Source organism: Physeter macrocephalus, chromosome 9 (assembly GCF_002837175.3).
Source record: "Physeter macrocephalus isolate SW-GA chromosome 9, ASM283717v5, whole genome shotgun sequence".
Lineage (NCBI taxonomy): Eukaryota > Metazoa > Chordata > Mammalia > Artiodactyla > Physeteridae > Physeter > Physeter macrocephalus.
The window spans coordinates 26,295,570-26,317,453 of record NC_041222.1 but is presented as its reverse complement, the minus strand read 5'-3'; the positions used below and the strand labels follow the sequence as shown (position 1 = coordinate 26,317,453).

The 21,884-nt window shown below is 48.2% G+C and overlaps 1 protein-coding gene across 2 annotated transcripts in view; it reads left to right on the top strand.

The window, feature by feature from the left end:
* The window catches only part of TMOD1 (tropomodulin 1), an 85,006-nt gene that overhangs the window by 36,578 nt on the left and 26,544 nt on the right, over positions 1–21,884 (top strand). For both annotated transcript variants that reach the window (XM_028493786.2, XM_024126155.3), the window contains 4 exons: positions 733–863; positions 2,607–2,714; positions 6,814–6,957; positions 16,597–16,741. In XM_028493786.2, the coding sequence (XP_028349587.1) occupies positions 733–863; positions 2,607–2,714; positions 6,814–6,957; positions 16,597–16,741 (528 nt within the window). The remainder of the gene's footprint in view (positions 1–732; positions 864–2,606; positions 2,715–6,813; positions 6,958–16,596; positions 16,742–21,884) is intronic.

Sequence of the window (21,884 nt, the reverse complement as noted above, 5' to 3'; positions counted from 1 at the left end):
TCCCCTGCATCGGCAGGCGGACTCTCAACCACTGCGCCACCAGGGAAGCCCAGAGGTTTACTTCTTATATTCAACTTCTTAATCCTCCTAGAGTTCATGTTTGTGTGTGGTGTGAGATGAGATTGAACTTTCATTTTTTTAAATCAATATCCTGTTGTCCCAACACCACTCTTTGTAAAGTTCATCCTTTCACCTCTGGTTTGGGACTCCACCTTGATCATAAATGTCCATGTATCCACGTGGGTCTGTCTCCGGATGCCTCTCCTGCTCCACGAGTCTCCTTGTCCTTTCCTGTGCCAATATTGCATTGTCTGAATTGCTCCACTGCATGGTTCCAAGCTGGCATTTTGGCCCCAAAGAGAAACGAGGGCACCCAACGTGCAATTATCCCTCCCTCTGGAAGACCTACGCATTTCTTTCCCATCCAGGCTTCATTTTACCCTCACGAGAGCCCACTGGGTAGAATGACTCGTTCACATTCTACAGATGAGGACACCGAGGTTCAGACAGTTTAGCGAATTCACCCAGTTGTTGCAGGACGGCAGAGGCAGAGTCCAAGTAGGGCCCAGACTCCTGGCCCCGCCCATTGCCTGCCCCCATCCCCCATAGCCCCTGAGATGCCCAGCTTTCCGTGTCCCTGAGCTCTGCTGCCGCTTCCTTCCGGTGTCCTCATGTCGAGGGAGAGTGACGCCCCGTCTCTGTGAGCCACCTGCCTGTTGTCGGTCACTCTAGGTGTGATCAAACCTACACAATACAAGCCTGTGCCTGATGAAGAACCAAATGCAACAGACTTGGAGGAAACGCTGGAGCGGATAAAGAACAACGACCCGAAACTTGAAGAGGTCAACCTCAACAACATCCGGGTGAGGTTAACCCCTTTCACTCCACTTGCCCTGCTGGGGGGCGGTGGGGAAGCCATGTCTAGTGCCACCCAGACCCGGACGACCCGGGCCTGGCTGTGCGGAGACAGCAGGGTCCTGCTTGGACTCTGGGTGCTTCTGGATCAGGAATAGAGACAGAAGCTTTCGCAGGGAGGATAGTGTAAACCAGCACAGCCCATGGTCCTGGTTTCTTTTGGGGACTGACGTCAGACCCAGATGTTCACCACAGGCCAACCCAGCTTCGGCTCTGGAAACCCGCCACCTTATTCAAAACACTGAGCGCTTCTCTGAGATAAAATTGTGAGTCACACACATATGGCTGCACGGGATCCCGAGGCTGGAAAAGCCCGGGGCCCACCAGGTTCACGGGGTAACCCAAGCCCGGGGAGGGACCTAGCCCTGAACCAGTGTAGCATGCACATATTCAGCCTCATTCTGCAACCTTAGAAGGGAACTGTCAGCCCAAATGTCCAAAGACATATTCCAAGCTGTCGGCCCACCTCTCTCTGGACCTTTCCTATGTGACCACTAAGGGCAGAGTGGGGACGGATGGACAGGCAGTCCTACCCTGGACAGGCTGCAGGAGGAATTCAGAAGCAGGCCCAGCTGCCTGCCCACCTGCTCAGCCCAGGGGCCAGAAGGATTAGTTCTTGGGGGGTGTGGATGTAAGATAAGAAGTGGGCCCCTCACTCCCCGGCTCCTCTTTCCTTTCTTCTCCACTTTCTTTTAAGTGGCTGCCAGCCCCACGGCACAATCAGATCGGAAACCTGCGCCCGCAGTGTTCTCCCGCACCTGGCCTTCCCATGCTCTGCTCCCACGGGGGCTAAAGTGACGCTCTGAAATGAGAGATCCGTTCAAACACAGCCAGGCTCTCTCTCTCGGGCGCCTCCGCTGTCTGCCGTGTGCACAGTGGAAGACGCTGGCACAGTTCAGAGCCGTGCACCCTGGCAGTGCATACCAGGAGGCATGGGGGTGTGGAACACAGGGCCACGGCCCCTGTGTCTTCACCGTGAGGCCTCAGGCAAGGGCTCGGCCCTCTCCAGGCCTCAGTTTCCCCTCTGCACGTGAGGCAGTTGGACTAGATCAGTGGTCTTCACTTGAGGAGATTAAAAAATAAATAAATGCCAATGCCCGGTCCCTCTCCCCGCAGAGCGTCTGATCTTATTGGTCCGGGGCAGGCCTGAGCATCAGCACTTTGTGAAAGTTCCCCAGGCACCTCTGATATGTGGCACGGCTGAGATCCCCTGGGACAGATGTCTCTTAAAGATCATCTAGGGCCATGCCACACCTTAGTTTTCCAGAAACAAACCCAGAGAGGAGCAGAGACTTCCCCGGCGTCACACAGTGAGTCAGAAACATTGCCAGTGCTGGGGCGGAAGCCAAGCCCCTGCCCTCTCCCACACCCCCGGGCCTGAGCTCTCACCGCAACACTCTTCTGCATCCTTTGCCTTGATGTATTCCTCCTCCTCCGGTCTCCGCATGTACAAAGAGAAAATTACAGGTCCTATCTGAAATTTTCAGGGAGGATTTTCTCAATCTGTTTACCCGAAAGTTCTCCAATCTCAGCCATTTGGGGGCAAAGCAGGAACCCTTTGCCCTTTCAGCTTTTTGGTCAGAGACTTGCAGGGAATCACGTTGCACGTGTGAGAGAGCTGCTGCCCCATCTCTCTGCCCTACCCGCCCCTGACAGGGGCTGCTTGTCTCTGCTTGCCTTTCTCTCTGCAGAATATCCCCATACCTACTCTCAAGGCGTATGCAGAAGCCCTGAAAGAGAACTCGTATGTGAAGAAGTTCAGCATCGTGGGGACACGGAGCAATGACCCCGTGGCATTTGTATGTACCTTTCTGATCTGCTGCATTGAGAGTGGGAGACTTAGAAACAGGAAGGTTGACGTTTGTAGCCTCAGGACTGGCCATGTGCCACTGATGAAGAACCCTGTGTGGTGTGGTGTGGTGTGCTGTGATGTGGTGAAAGGCACTGGGCTAGGAGCCAGGAGAGGACATGGACAGAACAGCCATTACCCAGGCACCATCTGTACATTATCCTAGTTAATCTCCATAACCACCCCTGATCCCAGAGGTGCAGGGCTCCCCACTTTACAGATGAAGAACCTGAGGTAAAGGGATCTCAGGCAACTTGCTTTGTCCAAAGTTGCACAGCAAGTGAGAGGTGGAGCTGAGATTTAAAAGCAAGTCAAATGTACCCTAAAGCTGCCTCTCTCACCACTCGGCATGTCATGAGTAGACAAGGGCCCGCCCCTCCCTGGTCCTCAGTTTCTCCATATCTAAAAATTAGTGTCTTCATCAGTGGTTCCCAATGACCAATTTTATTTGTTTTTTACCTGTGTCTTAAAGATATTGCTGATTAGATTAAATTGTACTTATTATAAAGTAGCCATCAATTCGTTTTTAGAAAAAAAAAAAAGAAAACATTCAACACATTTGATGGAGTCTCTCTGTGCCCAGCAGTGAATTAGGCTCTGAGAATACAACTGTGATCAAGACAGTCATAGCTCCCACTTTAATGAACATAATGGTCCATCCAGCCATGCAGACAGTTAAAGGATAACAGTACAGTGTGACTACTACAATACTAATAGCAGGTAAAAAGGTACAGGAATTAGCTTACCAGGCATGGTAATTAACCATTTAGTAGCAATCAGTTTGTTGATATCCACGAAATAACTTGCTGGGATTTCGACTGAGATTGCATTGAATCTGTATCAAAATGGGAAGAACTGATATCTTGACAATACTAAGTTTTCTTGTACATGAACATGGAATATACCTCCATTTATTTAGTTCTTTTTAAATTTCATACAGCAGAGTTTTGCAGTTGTGCTCATATAGATCTTGTACATATTTTGTTAGCTTTATACTTAAGTATTTCATTGTTTTGGGTGCTAATATAAATGGTATTGTGTTTTGGTTTTTTTATTATTATTTATGTTTGGCTGCATTGGGTCTTCGTTGCTGCGTGAGGGCTTTCTCTAGTTGCGGTGAGCGGGGGCTACTCTTCGTTATGGTGCACGGGCTTCTCATTGCGGTGGCTTCTCTTGTTGCCAAGCACGGGCTCTAGGCGCACGGGCTTCAGTAGTTGTGGCACGTGGGCTCAGTAGTTGTGGCTCGCGGGCTCTAGAGCGCAGGCTAGGTAGTTATGGCGCACGGGCTTAGTTGCTCCATGGCATGTGGGATCTTCTTGGACCAGGGCTCGAACCCGTGTCCCCTGCAGTGGCAGGTGGATTCTTAACCACTGTACCACCAGGCAAGTCCCTAACTGTAGATTTTTTTGTAGATATTCTTTATCAATTTATGGAAATTGCCCTCTACTCCTAGTTTACTGAGAGTTTTTATCATGCACGGATGTTGGATGTTGTCAAATGCTTTTTTTTTCATCTATCGAAATGACTATTTAACTTTTTTAGCTTGTTGATGTGATGAATTATATTAATTGATTTTCCAGTGTTGAACCAGCCTTGTATACCTGGGATAAATCCCACTTGGTCATAGTTCAAAATACTTTTTAATTTATCTTGAGATTTCTTCTTTGACCCATGTGTTATTTAGGAGTGTGTTGTTTAATCTCCATGTATTTGGGAATTTTCTAGTTATCTTTCTGTTATTCACTTCTAGTTTGATTCCACTGTGGTCTGAGAGCAGACACTGTATGATTTCTATTCTTTTAAATTTGTTAGGATGTGTTTTACGGCCCAGAATGTGGTCTGTCTTGGTGAATGTTCCATGTGCGCACAAGAAGAATGTGTATTCTGCTATTGTTGGATGAGATAGTCTATAGATATCAATTATATCTAGTTGATTGACAGTGTCGTTGAGTTCAGTTATGTCTTTCCTGATCTTTGGCCTGCTGGATCTGTCCATATCCATAGAGGGGTATTGAAGTCTCCAACTATGATAGTGGATTCATCTATCTCTCTTTGCAATTCTATTAGTTTTTGCCTCATATGGTTTGATGCTCTGTCGTAAGGCATGTACTCATTAAGGATTGTTATGTCTTCTTGGATAATTGACCCCTTTATCGTTATATACTACCCTTCTTTATCTCTAATAACTTTCCTTGCTTTGAAGTCCATTCATAGCCATCAATTATTTTCTGATTTTTAAAATACATAGGACATTTACTTTGATGTCTTTGAAGTGATGGAAATGGCTCATGGTGTCTCACTGCTGCCAGTGGAGAGCCTCTAGATAGATGTCCTCTGACCTCAGGACATCTTGGTAGATCCTGAGTTTGCCCACAGAGAAACAACTGGCAAAGCCACATGCCCTGTCCACTGCTATGTCATGGATCAGAAACTACACCCATGCATGCTGGCACTCAGCTCAGCTCCACGAATGTTTATGGGGAATTGACCCTGTGCCAGGCCAACAGCTGATGTCAGCCCCTTCACACCAGGATACCCATTGTTGAAGATGAAAATACTTCCAGAACAATTGGTAAATAGGCTTCCAGAGCTCTGCTAGTGCCCCCACTGCCTGCCCCAGCTCTTCTCCTGCCCGTTCCTCCACTCTGATCCAGCAAACAAAGAGTTGACACCTGGCATGACAGTGCCTCCAGGACCAGCTCAGCCACTAGTATGTCTACTTGGATTGGCCTGGTGCACTGACATACTGGTTGTTAAATTTTTTGATTATCAGGCCAGGCCTTTCCTGGGGAGTAAGAAGGATGCTGTGGAGCGGGCACAGACTCAGTCCCTCCCCTCAGGAGGGTCCAACCTACTCAGGGTCACAGAGGAAGCTGACATGTCATCCTGGGGTACACGGAAGCAGGGGGGGATGAGGATTTTGGCTCAGAAGGCATCCTGGGAGCTGAGCCTCACAAAGGTTTCAGTAAGCAGGGACAGTGGGAAGGGCATTCCTGGATCAGATCAGCATTTCAGACAACCAGGGCCCACTGATCATACATCCTGGCCCATCAGCTGCTGGTGTCTCCTTTCCTCCGTGACACGTCGTTTCTACCACCTGCTAATTACCTCATTTCCTTTAGAGGCTCTGATTATCATCTACACCCCTGGCTGAAGTCCTCCAAAACGTGCTGGGGCCACCCGAGCTCCTTTCCTCCGGTTTGCCCTGGTCACTTGCCCAGCGGGATGGCTTCCCAGGCTCCCCTCTCTGCTGCTCAAAGAGAATGACGACTCCATGGAATTACAACAGGGACATAGAAGAGACAAGTGGAGAGCATATAGGGAGGTTGGGACTCCAGTAGTCACTCAGTGAACAGTGACCGAGGACCTACTATGTGCTGGGCGCTGTGTGGGTTGGAGGGCACCATGGGATGAATAAGGTGACCATCAGCCCACCAAGAGTACATAGGCTAATGGCGGAGCCAACGCCAGAATAAAAACAGCCCTAAACGCAGGGATACAAGTTCCTTGAGGGAGGTTATGGATAAAGTCTGTGAGGTTCAAGAGGGCAGGCACAGCTATCTGGGGGGCATCAGCAAAGGCTCTTGGAGAAAGGGGCATTGAGAATGGCCTTAAAGGAGGGACAGGGTTTGAGCGAGTGAAGCAGAAAGGAAAGAGCATTCCAGGTGGCAGGGACAGGATGAGCAAAGGCAGAGCAGAGGGAAAGCACTGTGTGCCCGGGGAACTGAGAGTAGCCCCACCAAGACTGGCAGCCAGAGTTGAGGCTGGTCAGAGTGGGGGAACCAGGTAATAGAGGCTTTGGATGCAGGCTAAGGAGCTGTAAATCTCCAGCTAGAGGTTCGGGGCCATGGCAAGTTGGAGGGTAGGAGAGACACAGAGTAGTGCTTGGTGAAGGAAGTTGTGGAGATCGTCTTGCCTGGCCCCTGACGGTGTGCAAGGGACTCTCACTCCCAGCAAGGCTCCCTCAGTATTTTAGGTTCTACCCACAGGGGCTCCAGGCTTGATCAGGCTAACTCATGGGTACCCTGCATTTTCTCCTTTGGTTCAAGGCCCTTGCTGAGATGCTCAAGGTGAACAAGGTGTTGAAGACACTGAACGTGGAATCCAACTTCATTTCCGGAGCCGGGATCCTGCGCCTGGTGGAAGCTCTTCCATACAACACTTCTCTGGTGGAACTGAAGATCGATAACCAGGTAAGATGGGCAGAGGTCTCCTTGTGTCCTTCACTTGATGCTCGCCATTCTGTACTTTCCCGCTTGCTGCCATATGGACTAGATGCTGCTGGACAGAGCAGATACTGCTGCTTATAAAAACACCAGAGCCCAGCTTTAAGGCACCTCCAAGGTTGTCTAGTCCACACCCTCCACCATGCTCACCTTCCTTCTTCATCATTCCCACCAAGTGCTCCTCCACCTTCTGCTTGGATACCCCTAGCGATGGGGAGCTCACTCCTTACCGAGATCACCCCTTTCATTCTTAGTGAGAATATCCTTCCTTCTATCCAATAGAAATCAGCTCCCTATAAGTGCTGTTTGTTGAGTTTAACTCTGTTCTCTGCTGCACACAGGACACACCTGGTGCACAGATTTTATAAACCATTGGAGTCTTCCTCACTAGGCTAAACGTCCCCATTTTCATGAGTCACCCCCACCCCCAACACACACACACTCAATGGGCTTTGGGGTCTCCTTACCAGGAAGGTTATTCACTGGGCAAATTCTAGTTTGCCTTTATCCTTACAGGTTATCATTCCTTTATACCTTCTGTGGTTCAGTCATTTATTTTCAGGGCGACTCTTTCAGTTCCAACTTTCTAAGACAATGCTAATAAGAGTATCTTGTATGTTGCATGTGTTGAGGGTGTCCTGGGGGGCAGGCTCTGTGCTGTGCACCTTATACACATCATCTCTGATCTTCCCAACAACTCTGCAGGATATGGGTGTTATCAGTCTCAGTTTGCAGAAGAGAAAACAGCTCAGAGAAGCTGAAGGCAAGCAGCTTTCTCAGGGCTGCCAAGTGAGCACTTTTGGAAGCAGAATTTGAATACAGGTCTCTGACTCTAAAGCCCACACTCCCTCCAGTACACCGTGTTGCTTCCAGTGCTAAAATGCTTTCTTCTTTATGGTTTATGGATAGGGAACTTGGGCAATTTTTCCCCTACATGAAAACGTTTGCTGAACGGTCATATACATATGTATATTGGAAAAAGATTGGGTGGAAGTATAACAAAATTGTGAACACTGGTTGTCCCTGAATGAGATTATCTCTACTTTTTTATCCTTATTGAAAAATACTACAAACATATAGAAAAGTGCATAGAAGTTAAATGCACGGCTTAATGAGTCATAATAGGCAGGTAACCTCGGCCAAGACCTAAAGCATCACCAGCCTTCAGAAGACTTTGATGGTCCCCTCCCAATCATAAACCTTCAAAACTCTTCACAGTTTGCTCCCTACTTACTTTCACACCTCCCTGTCTTAGCTCTTGCTTTTCTCTCCCCCTGGAATGTCATCCCCTGCTCCTATACCTTCTCTGCCTAGAGAAATCCTCCTCTTCCTTCTGGATTCAGTTGAAGGCTCTCTTTCCCCCAGTGGTTCTAGAGCCAGCTTGAACCAGCATGCTGGAGCTGACTGTACACATCCCTTTTCAATTCCACTTGAGTGATGGCATGCTGATACCTTGAAGTCACTCCTAGTGAGAATATTTACACTATGGAAATTGGCAAACACTACAAATCCAACCTTTTGGTTTGTTTGTTTGTTTGTTTTTTCCCAAGAGCCAGCATATCACCACCTTCTCCCTTCAGCCTGCCACAGGGCCTCTAAGCCTCCCCCCAAGAGAGTTAGGTGCTCCTTCCCTGTGTTCTCCTAGCACCTCAGCTTCCCTGTGAGGTTCTCAGAAGATAGTGCAGTGTCTGAGTCATGTCCATATCCTATTACCCGGCTCAGAACTTGGCCCTGCAGTGGCACTTTATAAGCAGGGCTGCCCTGGATATTTGTATATGTTGTTCACTGCCCAATGAGGAGGCAGGGGGCAAAATCCAACCCATACTCTACTCTCCAAAACTTGGTATGGGGCTTTATTCACCTAGAGAAAGCACTTTTCTCTAATTCCTGTAAAGAGGCCACATCAGCCTGCAGCAGCCCTGTCATGAGAGTTTGCTGCATCCAACACCTTCCATTTCTCATATGCCACTGGCCTGCGGTTGCATCACCCATTCCCAGCCCCCTTTCACTTCCACCCTTTCTTCCATTGCTGACCCTGCTTTATCGCAGGCAGAGCAGATGGAACAAAGGCATGTAGCAGACTTGGCAGCAGCCCTGGGCCAAGCCCTGGGATTGGCCACTCATGTGACTCCAGGCCTACCCGGGCAGGGAGTCAGGATCTACCCAGTGTCAGCTGAAACCTGAGTCCTGGGGCAGAACGTTGGCCAAAGATGACCCAGCGCACTGGCCTCAGGTCATTGCAGTGGCAGCTTACAGGGAGTGAGCTGCCCGCTACTCCTCCCAGTGCTGTCTCCCCAGAGCCAGTGCTGACCATCACCCTCTCCCTGGCTAAACACCCTGTGCGAGGACGTTCACTTCCCTGAGCCTGTTTCCTCGTTTGTAAAATGGGGATAGTAAGGATCTCTACTTCTAAGGAGATAAGAGATGCAAACTATGAAGTTGTTCACTTTTATAATTACTCGGGAGGTGACTTAGGGAGTTTACACGTTATTCTAAGAGTTAATATACTGAGCAGGTACCATATATCCATTATCTCATTTAATGCTTGCAAAGACTCTTTGTGAGTAGGTGTCACAACCCACCCCAGTATTGTAGATGAGGAAACTGAGGCCCAGGCAGGCTCTGTACCCTGCCCGAGGTCGCACAGTAAATAAGTAAAAGAGGCAAGATTCGAACCCACGTCTTTGTGACTCTAAAGTCCATGAACTGTGCCTGTCTGGGCTCTTGAATCCTACTGTAGCTGTGTGTGGGTCTTGGATTTTCTCAGCTGTCCCTTTCCCTTGGTGCCAGGCCAGAGCACTGGTCACCACCTGCCCCCACCCCATCCCAGGTGCATCTTTCTTCAGTTCATCTCAGTGTTTGATAAGTGCCTGCTGTACCCCAGGGCTATGCTGGGCTCTGTGTGTGAATGAGGCTCTGGCTCTGCCCTCTAGGGATTCCACACTGGATAAGAAGACGGACAAGTGTACAGCTGACCATCCAACCGGGTGCCCCAGCAAGCCACAGACAGTGGGCCACTGGGGGGAGAAATCTCCGTCAGGAGCAGGCATCAGGGAGGGCTTCTTGGAGGAGGTGGAATTTGAGATTAAACCCATAGGGTGGACAGTATCTCAGAGGGTGGCCGTGGCCTCAGGTGCAGGGAACCACACAAACAAAGAGAAAGAGAGGGGGAAGCCGTGGAGCCCATCTAAACTAAACTAGATTAATGGGACCGCCAGAGGAAAGCGAAAAAAGGAGTTAGGAGCCCAAAGGGCTCTGAATGGGTGGTTCGAGGGGAAGTGGTCTGTGGGCTGTTATCAGCACCAGTCAGAGTCATGCTCTGCAAAGATGGTTCCCGGCTGGATAGGAGAGGATTGGGGGCGGGGCGAGGCCATCCGGGCCCAGGAGACCAGAGGGGGCTCTGACCGCCCAGATGCAGGGGGCCTGTGGGGAGGTGCTCCTGGGAGCCTGGAGTCTACAGACTGGATGGGGGCCTGGTGGGGGAGGAGTAGGCTGAGGGAAGTCTGGGGAGGGGGCTCTGCTGGCCCGGGGTTGGGGACGCCACCTGCACCTCTAGCAGTGTGCCGGGAGGCCTGGGCTCTGGGCGGCATGGCAAAGAGGAGGTGGTGAGTGGCGCTGGATTTATTCCTCGTTCTTGGTTAGTCACCAGGGTCTCCGGAGGCCGCAGCTTTCTCCTCAGCCCCTGCACCTGCAACCTGTGTCAGAGTCTCTGTCCTCCTTTCTCCTTATACGGCCAAAGAAAGGGACTTGGGGCATTCTGCCCGGGGTGACACGGAGCCTCGCAGGCTGGCTCGGGACACATATTCAGTAATAGGACTCTGGGGCAATTAATTTACTCAGCCAGGCTCTCTTTACCTCCAGGCCATGTTCTCTTGCCGCCTGGAGTCGCCCTGGGACGGCAGTGAGGCTGGGGTGGGAGGTGGCGGCTGACTGCAGCCCAGGGCACTGAGACACACCTAGTCCAGCCCTCCTTTTACCCCTCGGTGGGGAAACCGAGGGTCAGAGAAGGGACAGCCTGGGCCAAGGTCATGGATCAAGTTAGTGTCAGAGCTGGGCTGGAACTGAGGAGCCCAGCTTCCAGACAGGCTGCATTTAGGGATGGACAGGAGAGACCCTCCCGGCGCCCAGGAAGCAGGCAGCACACATGGGGTGCCTGCAGGCCCCGTACATCCCTGGCGGCCCTGTGCCAACGGTGGGGCGGCTCTCCGCCCGTCTTGATTCACCCTCCTCCCCGGCAACCCCAGCTCCCTCCAGCAGGCCCTTCCCAGGACCCGCAGGGCGTGGAGCACTCTCCCTGCCCCTCAGCACAGATGAGGCCTGAAAACAAGACCCCTGCCCCAGTGAAGACACGGGCAACGTGTGGGGGCAGTTCGCCGGATTTCTCACTTTTCATTCCAATATTTGACAGTGAGAATGTGTGTCATATTTTGAAAAGACGCTAAAGGAAGTGGATTGGGGTCTCAGACAGTCTCTATATCATCTGCCAGGCCAAGCCGGCCAGAGCCCAGGGCTGTGCTGGCTCCTTCAAGGACAGGCCTGGGCTCTTCCCAGCCCTTTCAGGAGCCTTGCCGGATAGGCTGGTGGAATCTTACCATCGTCCCTCTGCCTGCCCTAGTCAGCAGTCCAAGCCCCACCTGAACCCATGCAAGCTCCAGTGAACTCATAGTACCTGGGAGGAGTTCTCTGTCAAGAGTCTCAGCTGCGGTTCCATGCTTGTCCATTTGGGTGTTGGGCTGATGTGTCTTCTCAACCTTCCCGGGTTGCTGTGCATTGATCCTGTTCCTATTTTTTCCAATCAATTCAATTCCTTGACCTTGCCCTAGAGATACAGGGTACTGTGTGCTCTCCAAGGGCTCACAGTCTAGGGTAGCATCATCCAACAGAACTTTCTGTGTTGATAGAAATGTTCTGTATCTGCACTGACCAATATGGTAGCCACTAGCCAGTGGCTCTTGCACACTTGAAATGTGCCTAATGCAACTGAGGAACTGAATTTTAAATTTTATTTAATTTTTAAAGGAAGTATAGTTGCTTTGCAACATTATATTAGTTTCAGGTGTACAACATAGTGATTCAGTATTTTTTTTTCTAGGTTGGATTTTATTTCTATATATTCTATAATAATACAGTTGAAAAATCTTGCCCACTTTCACACTCAATAACTTTAACAATCAGTTCTTCTTAAAATTTTGGCCTAGGAGAACATCTGTATATCCAAACAGATGGGTTTGTGTGTGTGTGTGTGTGTGTGTGTGTGTGTGTGTGTGTGCGCGTGTGTGTGTTTATAACGGAAAGATAAATATGTATAACCTATTATTCCCTGTTTGCCTTGAAAGAGAGTAACCCAAGGGCAAACTCCATTTTTGTTTCTTACAAACATCCTACGGTGTGGTGCCTTAAAGTACACTGCCTGTACACTGCTATATTAAAATAGATAAGCAACAAGGACCTACTGTATAGCACAGGGAACGCCACTCAACACTCTGTAATAACCTAAATGGGAAAAGAATTTGAAAAGGAATAGATACACGCACATGTATAAGTGAACCACTCCGATGCACACCTGAAACCAACACATTTTTAATCAACTACACTCCAGTATAATATGATTCAGTATTTTTATAGATTATACTCCGTTATAAGTTATTACAAGATAATGGCTATAATTCCCTGTGCTATACAATATATCCTTGTTGCTTGTCTGTTTTATACATAGTAGTTTTTACCTCTTAATCGCCTATTCCTATCTTGCCCCTCCCCACTTCCCTCTCCCCTCTGATAACCACTAGTTTGTTTTCTATATCTGTGAGTCTGTTTCTGTTTTGCTATATATATTCATTTGTATTATTTTTTAGATTCCACATAAATTTTATTTAATTTTAATTACTTAAATTTAAAGTTTAAAAAAACCCCAAACAATCTGATTAAAAAATGGTCAGAGGGGCTTCCCTGGTGGCGCAGTGGTTGAGAGTCCGCCTACCGATGCAGGGGACGTGGGTTCGTGCCCCAGTCTGGGAAGACCCCACATGCCACGGAGAGGCTGGGTCCGTGAGCCATGGCCGCTGAACCTACGCGTCTGGAGCCTGTGCTCCGCAACGGGAGAGGCCACGGCAGTGAGAGGCCCGTGTACTGCAAAAAAAAACAAAAAAAACATGGGCAGAGGATCTGAATAAGAAGACATACAGATGACCAACAGGTACATAAAAAGTTGCTCAACATCACTAATCATCAGGGAAATGCAAATCAAACCACAATGAGCTATCACCTCACACAGTTAGAATGGCTATTATCAAAAGGTAAGAATTAACAAGTGTTGGCAAGGATGTGGAGAAAAGGGAACCTTGTGCATCATTGGTGGGAATGTAAATTGGTGCAGTCACTGTGGAAAACAGTATGGCTATTCCTGAAAAAATTAAAAATAGAACTACCATATGATCCAGCAATTTCATTTCTGGGTATTTATCGGAAGGAAATGAAAACACTAATTCAAAAAGATATATGTATCCCCATTTCATTGCAGCATTATTTATAATAGCCAAGACATAGAAACAACCTAAGTGTCCATTGATGGATGAATGGATAAAGCAAATGTGATATATACAATGGAATATTATTTAGCCATAAAAAAGAATGAAATCTTGCCATTTGTGACAACATGGATGGACCTAGAGGGTATTATGTGATGTAAAATAAGTCAGACAGAGAAAAACAGATACCATATGATCTCAGTTATATGTGGAATCTAAGAAAAAACAAAAGGCAAAACCAACCAAGCTCATAGATATAGAGAACAGATTGGTGGTTGCCAGAGGTGAGGGATAAGGAGTGGGTGAAATGGGTGAGGGAGGTCAAAAGGTACAAACTTCCACTAATACATAAGGCATGGGGGTGTAATGTACAGCATGCTGACTGTAGTTAATAATGTTGTATTGCATATGTGAAAGCTGCCAAGACAGTAAATCTTAAAAGTCCTCATTGTAAGAAAAAAAACACTTTTTTTGTATTGATAACTATGTATGGGGAGGGATGTTAACTAGACTTATTGTGGTGATCATTTCATGATGTATACAAATATCGAATCATTATATTGTATATCTGAAACTAATATAATGTTATGTCAGTTAAAAAAGATTTAAAGTTAAAGAGCCACATGCAACTGGTGGCTGCTGTACTGAACAACACAGGTCTAGTTGGAGAGACAGTTGTGGAGGCAGGTGACCCAGTAATGCAGATGGACTGGGCCGGGAGTAGAGAGGGACATACAGTGGGCCACTTGAGTGTCGAGTGGGGAAGGATGGTTTCCAGGGGTAAGGATCAGGAAAGGTCTCGTGGGGAAGGGGGCATTTGTGATGGGTATTAAAGCACTAAGGATACACCAACAGGTGGGTACAGGAGGGTAGGGGCATTCCACATGGAGGCAGGAGGGCACATGAACATTTAGAAATAGACCTCTGCCTGCACGAGGTATCAGGTACCAGACTCCCCATCCCTGGGATAACCAGGCTGAGTAAAGACTGAGAGAGGAAATAAAGGCAAGGACTAAACTGCAGCACTTGGAGTGCCAGGCTGAAGAGGAGGCGGGGCTTATCCTGTTGGGTTATTGAATGAACTGAGACCCTGAAAGTTGCGCACAAGGCACTGGGAACATAGTAAGCTCTCAATAAATGGCAGCAGTTATTGGCAGTGGGAAGTGATTGGAGGTGGTTGTGTGTTTCTCTTTGCTGCTTCTTTAGATCAATTTGGCAGTCTTGCCATCTTAGCAATATTAAGTCTTCTGATCCGTGAATATGGGGTGTTTTTTTTGTTTATTCAGGTCTTCCTTAACGTACAATGCTGTGGTATAGTTTTCAGCATGCACGTCTTTACTTCTTTTTTTTTTTTTTTTTTGTGGTATGCGGGCCTCCCTCTGCTGTGGCCTCTCCCGTTGCGGAGCACAGGCTCCGGACGCGCAGGCTCAGCGGCCATGGCTCACGGGCCCAGCCGCTCCGCGGCATGTGGGGTCCTCCCAGAGGATCCTCCCAGACCGGGGCGCGAACCTGGTGCCCCTGCATCGGCAGGCGGACACGCAACCACTGCGCCACCAGGGAAGCCCTTTACTTCTTTTATTAAATTTATTCCTAAATATTTTTGTTATTGTAAATGGAATTATTGTCTTAATTTTATTTTTGGATTGTTCATGGCTAGTGTATAGAAACACAGCTGGGTTTTGTATATCGATCTTACACACTGCAAGCTTGCTGAACTCGTTTATTAGTGCTAATGGTTTTTTGTGGATTCCTTAGGATTTTCTAGATACAGTATTGTGTCATCTGCAAATAGAAATAGTTTTGCTTCTTCCTTTCCAATATGGTGACTTTTCTTCCTTTTTCTTACCTAATTGACATCCAAGACGATTTCCTTGTCTCGTTCCTGCTCTAAGGGGGAATGTCTTTAATCATTAAATATGATATTAGCTTGCCTTCTCTGTCTTTTCAAACCTCTTTAAGATTATATTTACTTTTTAGTATCTTATTGTACATAAAACTCAAACAATACGGTAAGATACAACAGAGCACAAACAAAACAGGAAGATACAAAGAAGAAAACAAAAACTCCCCCAAATTCCACCACCACCAATATGCTCCCAGGCCTTTTCAGTGCATATGTATGTATATGGGAAATAGAGGTAACTTTACATAAATATGACCCGTTTTGTCACTAGGCTTTGTCTACTCAGTATTGTGTCATGGCATATTTTTCAGCCTGGAACTGACAATTCGCACCATCATTGTACAGCTGCCCATGTTCTACTATAAAGCTGAACCATCATTTATTGGAGCAACCCCCTCTTGATGAATGTTTGTTTCCCTTTTATCCCCACTTTTATAAATGAGACTGATGAATATCCTCATCACATCCTTCCCAACACTGTGTATTATCATGTTTTCCTTTCCTTTCCTTTTCATCTTTGTCAGATGATCACTATAGATTTGGGGGCAGGGAACTATCATGATCAGAGTGAGGCTTTAGGAGGCTAACTCTGGCAGTCCCAACTTACTGTGTGACCTTAGGCAAATCCTCTTCCCTCTCTGGGCCTGTTTCTTTATTTGTAAATTGCTAAAGGACTGGCTAGCAAACCTGGCTGTGTATTGAAATCACCTGGGGAGTTTTAAAAACCACAGACACCTGAGTATCATCGCAGCCAGTGATTCTGATTTAATTAGTATGGGGGATAGCCTGGGCTGTAGGATTTTTAAATCTCCCTGAGACTAGATGATGTGAAGGTCCTTCCTGCTGAAATATTCTAGGAAGGCTGCTGTGAAGCAGTAGAAAGATCTGTCCTTGGTGTCCAGCAGCCCTGGGTTTGAATCTCAGCTCATTCGCTCCTGGCTAGCTCCTGTCTTTTCAAACCTCTTTAAGAGTATATTTACTTTTTAATATGGCTGTGTGACCTTTCAACTTCTCCAAACTTCCATTGCGCCCCCACCCTCCCCGCCCACTCTTGGAGTGGGTGGGGACAGGGAGGTATTAAAATCCCCGCCCACCACTCAGGGTTTCTGCATGTAGAGAAGGTTTAGGTCCTGCACAAATGAGTGAGAGGTGACTGCATTCTTTTCTTGATCAAAGAGCCAGCCCCTGGGCAACAAAGTGGAAATGGAGATCGTGAGCATGTTGGAAAAAAATGCAACACTTCTCAAATTCGGCTACCACTTCACTCAGCAGGGGCCCCGGCTGCGGGCGTCCAACGCGATGATGAACAACAACGACCTTGGTGAGTGGACATATGCACCCTACCCGCCGCCTGTCATTCTTTCCATCTGTCATTCTTTCCACCTGTCATGGGAGGTATGGCAGGGAAAACTCCACTGCCGCCTTCCCCAAGGAGTCCTCTTCTGGGGCCTGACTCCCAGTTTTCATGCTGATCCTGTTCCCTTGTTTTCGGTGTTTGCGCCTTGCCTCCCCCCTAGACCCTTGACTAGACGCGAGCGCCCTGCCTGCAGGCGCCGAGGCCAGGCCCTCCACCCTGCAGGTAGCTCAGCTGAGCACAGGGCTGGACCCAGAGCGCACCCTCAGAGTGTTAGCCGGGTGAAATGAAACGTGGGAGGCACAAAGCCAACACGGAGTCTCCTCCTCTTCTGAATACCCTTTTTGGAGCCCAGAGTCCTCTCCAGATCATACAGTGTGGCCCAAGCCCCAGATCCCAAGGCCACCAACCAGCCCTACTACCCACACCACAAACCTAGGGGACTTCACGTTGCTTTTAACGTAAAGGTTGAAAATGCTGACTTTATAGTAAAGTAAAACAGGTTACATTTAATCTCAGTTAAAAACATAGTTTGTATTTTTTTCTTAAAAAAAAAAAAAAGAAAGAAAATGTCACAATCTTTCTTAGGAGCAAACACCAAATAGAAATACTAGTCAGTTGAACACAAAGGGAGACCAATCACCGACTTACTTCCAGATGCTAAGTGTTCTCAAGCTCTATGCCTGGTTATTTCTCACGTGTATTCCTGCTGGCTGCTTAAAGAACTTGATAGAGTGTCCAAAGAGGAGTATGTCTGATAAGGCTATAGGAAAATAAGAGAAAAAAAACAAGGAGTAGGTCTGTTAACTTAATTGATCATTGTATTCAGCTGTGAGTTTCCTAGAATCAAGGCAGGAGGAAGAGGAACCAAGTTACATTATTCTTGTCAGAAGAGAAGGAAGCATGATGAGTTTTTTAAAAAGAAGAAAGCTTCTTTCTGGGATTGAATTATGAAATAACTATATTTCTAAAGGACGATGTCTTCAGTGAGTTTTTCATCAAATTCAAACCTGCTCTAAATGTGTTTCTTTTTTTTGTTTCTAACACTCAGTAAAATGCAAGGAGTTTAACACTAAAGCACATCTCAGAGTTCAGGTATGTCACTTCCTGTGATGAATTTGAAGCTAGATTAATACATGGAAGGCCTAGAAGAATGGGGATGAGTATGTAAGTCTGTATGCACCAGGCAGGTACTCACAGAACCTATGCATAGATAACCACAGAGCTCCTCAATTCAACAAACATTTGTCAGAGTCCTATAGGGCACTGGCTGTTGAAGGTATAGGTTCCTGTTCTTAAGAGGCTATTTATTCATTGCTTACTCCAGCTGCTACTTTTTCCTAGAGCTGCAGATCTAGAAAAGTCCATCAAACAAACGAAAACAACAAAAAACCCCACACTTGGTCAGGTGTCCTGGTTTATCTGAAGTGTCCTTATTTGAAATAAAAGAGAGCAAACACAAACAACTAAGAATTAGAATTAATCATGGTGTAACAGAGGTGATAGCTACCTTGAATTGTTGAGGAAGGCCTGCAACCTGGACTCTGTTGGCCCAGCTGTGATCTGGGTGCAGAACCAGCACTTAAAAGCCTTGAGTTCTATTCTGATATGCAGTAATCTCACTTTTTTTTTTTTTCTCTCTCAGCTTAGATTAAGCTTCTTATGTGTCCCTCGGTGCCTATCTCAAGGCTAATCCAGCTTTGGTCTTCCAGTGGCAAGATGGCTTGGAGGACTTCTTTCTAGGGACAGAAGTTTCCGGATGACTAGAGTCAGGGGTGCTGTAGGGGGGACCCCAGGGTCAGCTGGAGGCTAGAAGAAATGGCCCTTGAGGACTCTCTGTCCTGAGAGTCTACGATTCCAAAATCCAGACCCAATTCCTATCACCAGGGACTTGGCTGAGGTTATGGCAGGAGCCCAGCATGCCAGAGCCGGACGGGACCTCAGGCTCCGCCCTCCAATTCTCTTCTGGGTAAACTGAGGCCCGGGAGGGACTGTCCTTCTAGACAGTGGCTCAGTCAAGTCACACCCGTTGTTAGTTACAGTGAGCACTTTGGGAGCATCTTTTGTGTGCCCAGGACTGTGCGAAGTGACATAAGGGGTAGCAGAAAGCTAGTTCCCTGACTCAAGAACCTTTACAAACTTTTATGGGAGAAGAGACTCAAAATCATGCCCCCAAATTCAAGAAGGCCTGCAAACTGTATCTGAACAAAGCGAGCAAATGATTTGTGAGGACAGAGGCTGGTTAATCCAAGCATCCTGGTGGGTGTGGGCCTGAGTCAGCCTTGCAAGGAAGAGATAGGTTGTGTGGGAGGTCAGGAGGCCTTCCTGGCAGGGGTGCTGGTGTAGGCAAAGGCAAGGTGGTAGGACCCAGTATGCAGGATAGGAGAGACAGGAATTTCCGAAAGGATTGAGGAACTATTACTGGGAGTTACACCTGGACGGAAAAACAGGAGCTCCCAGAGGAGGGAGGGAACGGCATTCCAAGCAGAGGGAACAACATGGGCAAAGGCAGGACGATGAACAGGTATATGGGGTGTTCATGGGAAGGGGGCTGGGTAGGTGTGGGAGGCTGTGAGCCAAAGGCCTTTAACGCCAAGCTCAGGAGTTTGGTGAGGAAAGCAGGTGAAGTGGGACCGTGGCAGTTTTCTGGGCAGGAATGACAGGTGATTAAAATGGGCCTCTGAGTTACCCCATGGAACTGTGCAGCTATTCCCTTGAGGTTTCCCACGGAAGGAATTAGAGCAGAATCATCTAGGTGACTGCACGCAACAGAGTACTAGTTGGTGAAGTAGGACATCTAGCTTTAAAAGCAAATTTGCACCCATCCGCTAATTTTTGTGAAAGAAACACTTCTAATTCTGTTGGTGCGCCAGCGTCCTCCTGCAAAAGAGAAATCCTGACTTTCTTTCCAACACAGTATTTTCATCCTGCTCTTGATGCTCTGATGAAGCAGACAGACTTCCATGTTTCTCAGCTGAATATGTTTGTCATAAAAGCCTCCTGCCGGCCCCGGTCCAGCCACCGTGGTTGTTACCGAGTCTGCTGCTGCAGCCTGGCAGCAGCGGGCAAGCTCCGTGTGGACGGGAGCGGGCCTCTCCGATTTCCTTCTCACTCCAGCCTACCTCTGTGCTGGCTCCTGGCCCGTTGCCGGGTCTGCGGGACCTGGTCTTTGCTTGCCTGTGAAGGCAGGTGGGCTCTTCCTTGGGAGACATTTAATCCCTAAGGCCATGGGTCAGCCCTGCCCAGGACCCATCCTGACTGGCATGCCTTTGGTCCTTCCCAGCCTTTGCCCTGGGCTCTTAACAGATTGTTCTATGGGAGAGAGCGGGGTGCCAGGGTGAGGGGGGTGTCAGGAAGGAGCCGAGGACCCCCATCTCTCTTCTCCCATGGTGACACCTCAGATGACTCCGATCTCCACACTATTTATAGCTGAGAGCCAGGCTGGCACTCAGGCACTCAGGTCCTGTAAATCTGCCACCGAAGCTCTCTTCACTTAATGGAATCTGAATTGCAGCCTCCAGGTTAAGACAGTTGTCTGGTAGAGTAACATGTTTAAAAGCAGAAAACATCCCTTCCTGGGAAAGTCACTTTTTTACTATACTCTCAAGGAAGACCTTTCTAACAGGCACCCCAGACACAGCACATACACCCCAAATCAATTTCATCATCTTCCCCCAAAACCATCTTGGGAAAGGGCACTACCTTCCTCACAGCCATTCAAGCCAGAAATCTCTACCTCTCTCTATGCACTACCCCCAGCCCAGCCAGCCACCTCCTCACCAGCCACCTTGCCCTGCCTTTTGTCAAGCCCTCATCACATTTACCGGGCGTCCTGAAACGTCCTCGGGCCCTGCAGCTCCTCTAGCTCCTCCAGGGCGGGCAATCTCACGCAGCGCTCATCCCAAAGCTTGTCCCACCACTCTGCTTAGAACCCTTTCTGTGTTCCCACCGCTCTCAGGTTAAACTCCTTGACATGGCTTCTAAGTCCCTTAGTGATCGTAGCTGATACTTACATGGCACTTACTGCGTGCCAGGCCTGCTCTGAACGCTTCAATCTTACTAACTCCTGTAACGTTCCCAACAACCAGCTGAGGCAGGTGCTGTCGTCATCCCCATCCTACAGTAAGGAGACAGAGGCCTAGAGAAGTAGGTAAGGTTACCCGCTGTCCACGGGCGGAAGTGGGACTGGACCCGGCAGTCTGGGCCCAGAACCTGTGCTCTCCACCTCCTCTCTGGGTGGGGTCCTGCCAGACTCATCTCTTGACACCCCAACAAGCCATCCTCTTGCCCTACTGATACCAACCGGTCCAGGTAGCCTGAGTGCCTCCCAGTGACCCAGGCAAAAGCCTCCCTTTAGAGGACTGTTACTCCTAATGCTCCCCGTACTTTCCCACCATCTATCCCTTTATCGTTTAAGATTCAGTGTACAACTTACCCGCCGTCCTTGGAAAATCTGACCACTTCGTTCATTGTGCCTCTCATACTTGACAGAGATCTACCAGGGTACTTGTGATGTTTGATCAGATTTCTTGTAGGTATATCTTGGTCCCCTGTTAATCTTTATTTCTGGTACCTGTGCTTGGCACATCATAGCACTCAGTCAATGCTGTTGAATATAAAGGAATATAAAATGCTCCCCAAAGACATGATGGAGGTGTAAAGCTTGGTGGGAAGTGTTGGAGGGAGCTCAAGCCTCGAATGGGGGTTGGTCCAGATGACTCGAGATTCCTTCCGGCTCTGACAATAAACGAGTCTCTGGCAGTTGCAATGATAAGCAACATGGAGGAGTTTGCTTTAATGAATGTAAAAAGCAGGGTGATTTGAAGAAGGATATTGGGAGGCCTGGCTTCTGCTCCCAGTTGCGTCTCTTATTCACTGTGACTTGAGGCAAGTTACTTCCCTCTTGGCCTCAATTTCCTTCATTATTAAAATGGAAAGAAAAAAAGAAAACCTGAATAAGTGGGTGCCTTTCCCTTCTCCCCATGCAGTCCCTGCAAAAGCCAGTGGCAGGGGAACCCCGCACAGGTACAGCCCAGTGTGCATACTGAGGGCAGGTAGGGGGAGACAGCACGGGATCCTTTTCTGTACCTTGAGCCACGAGCTGGGGACT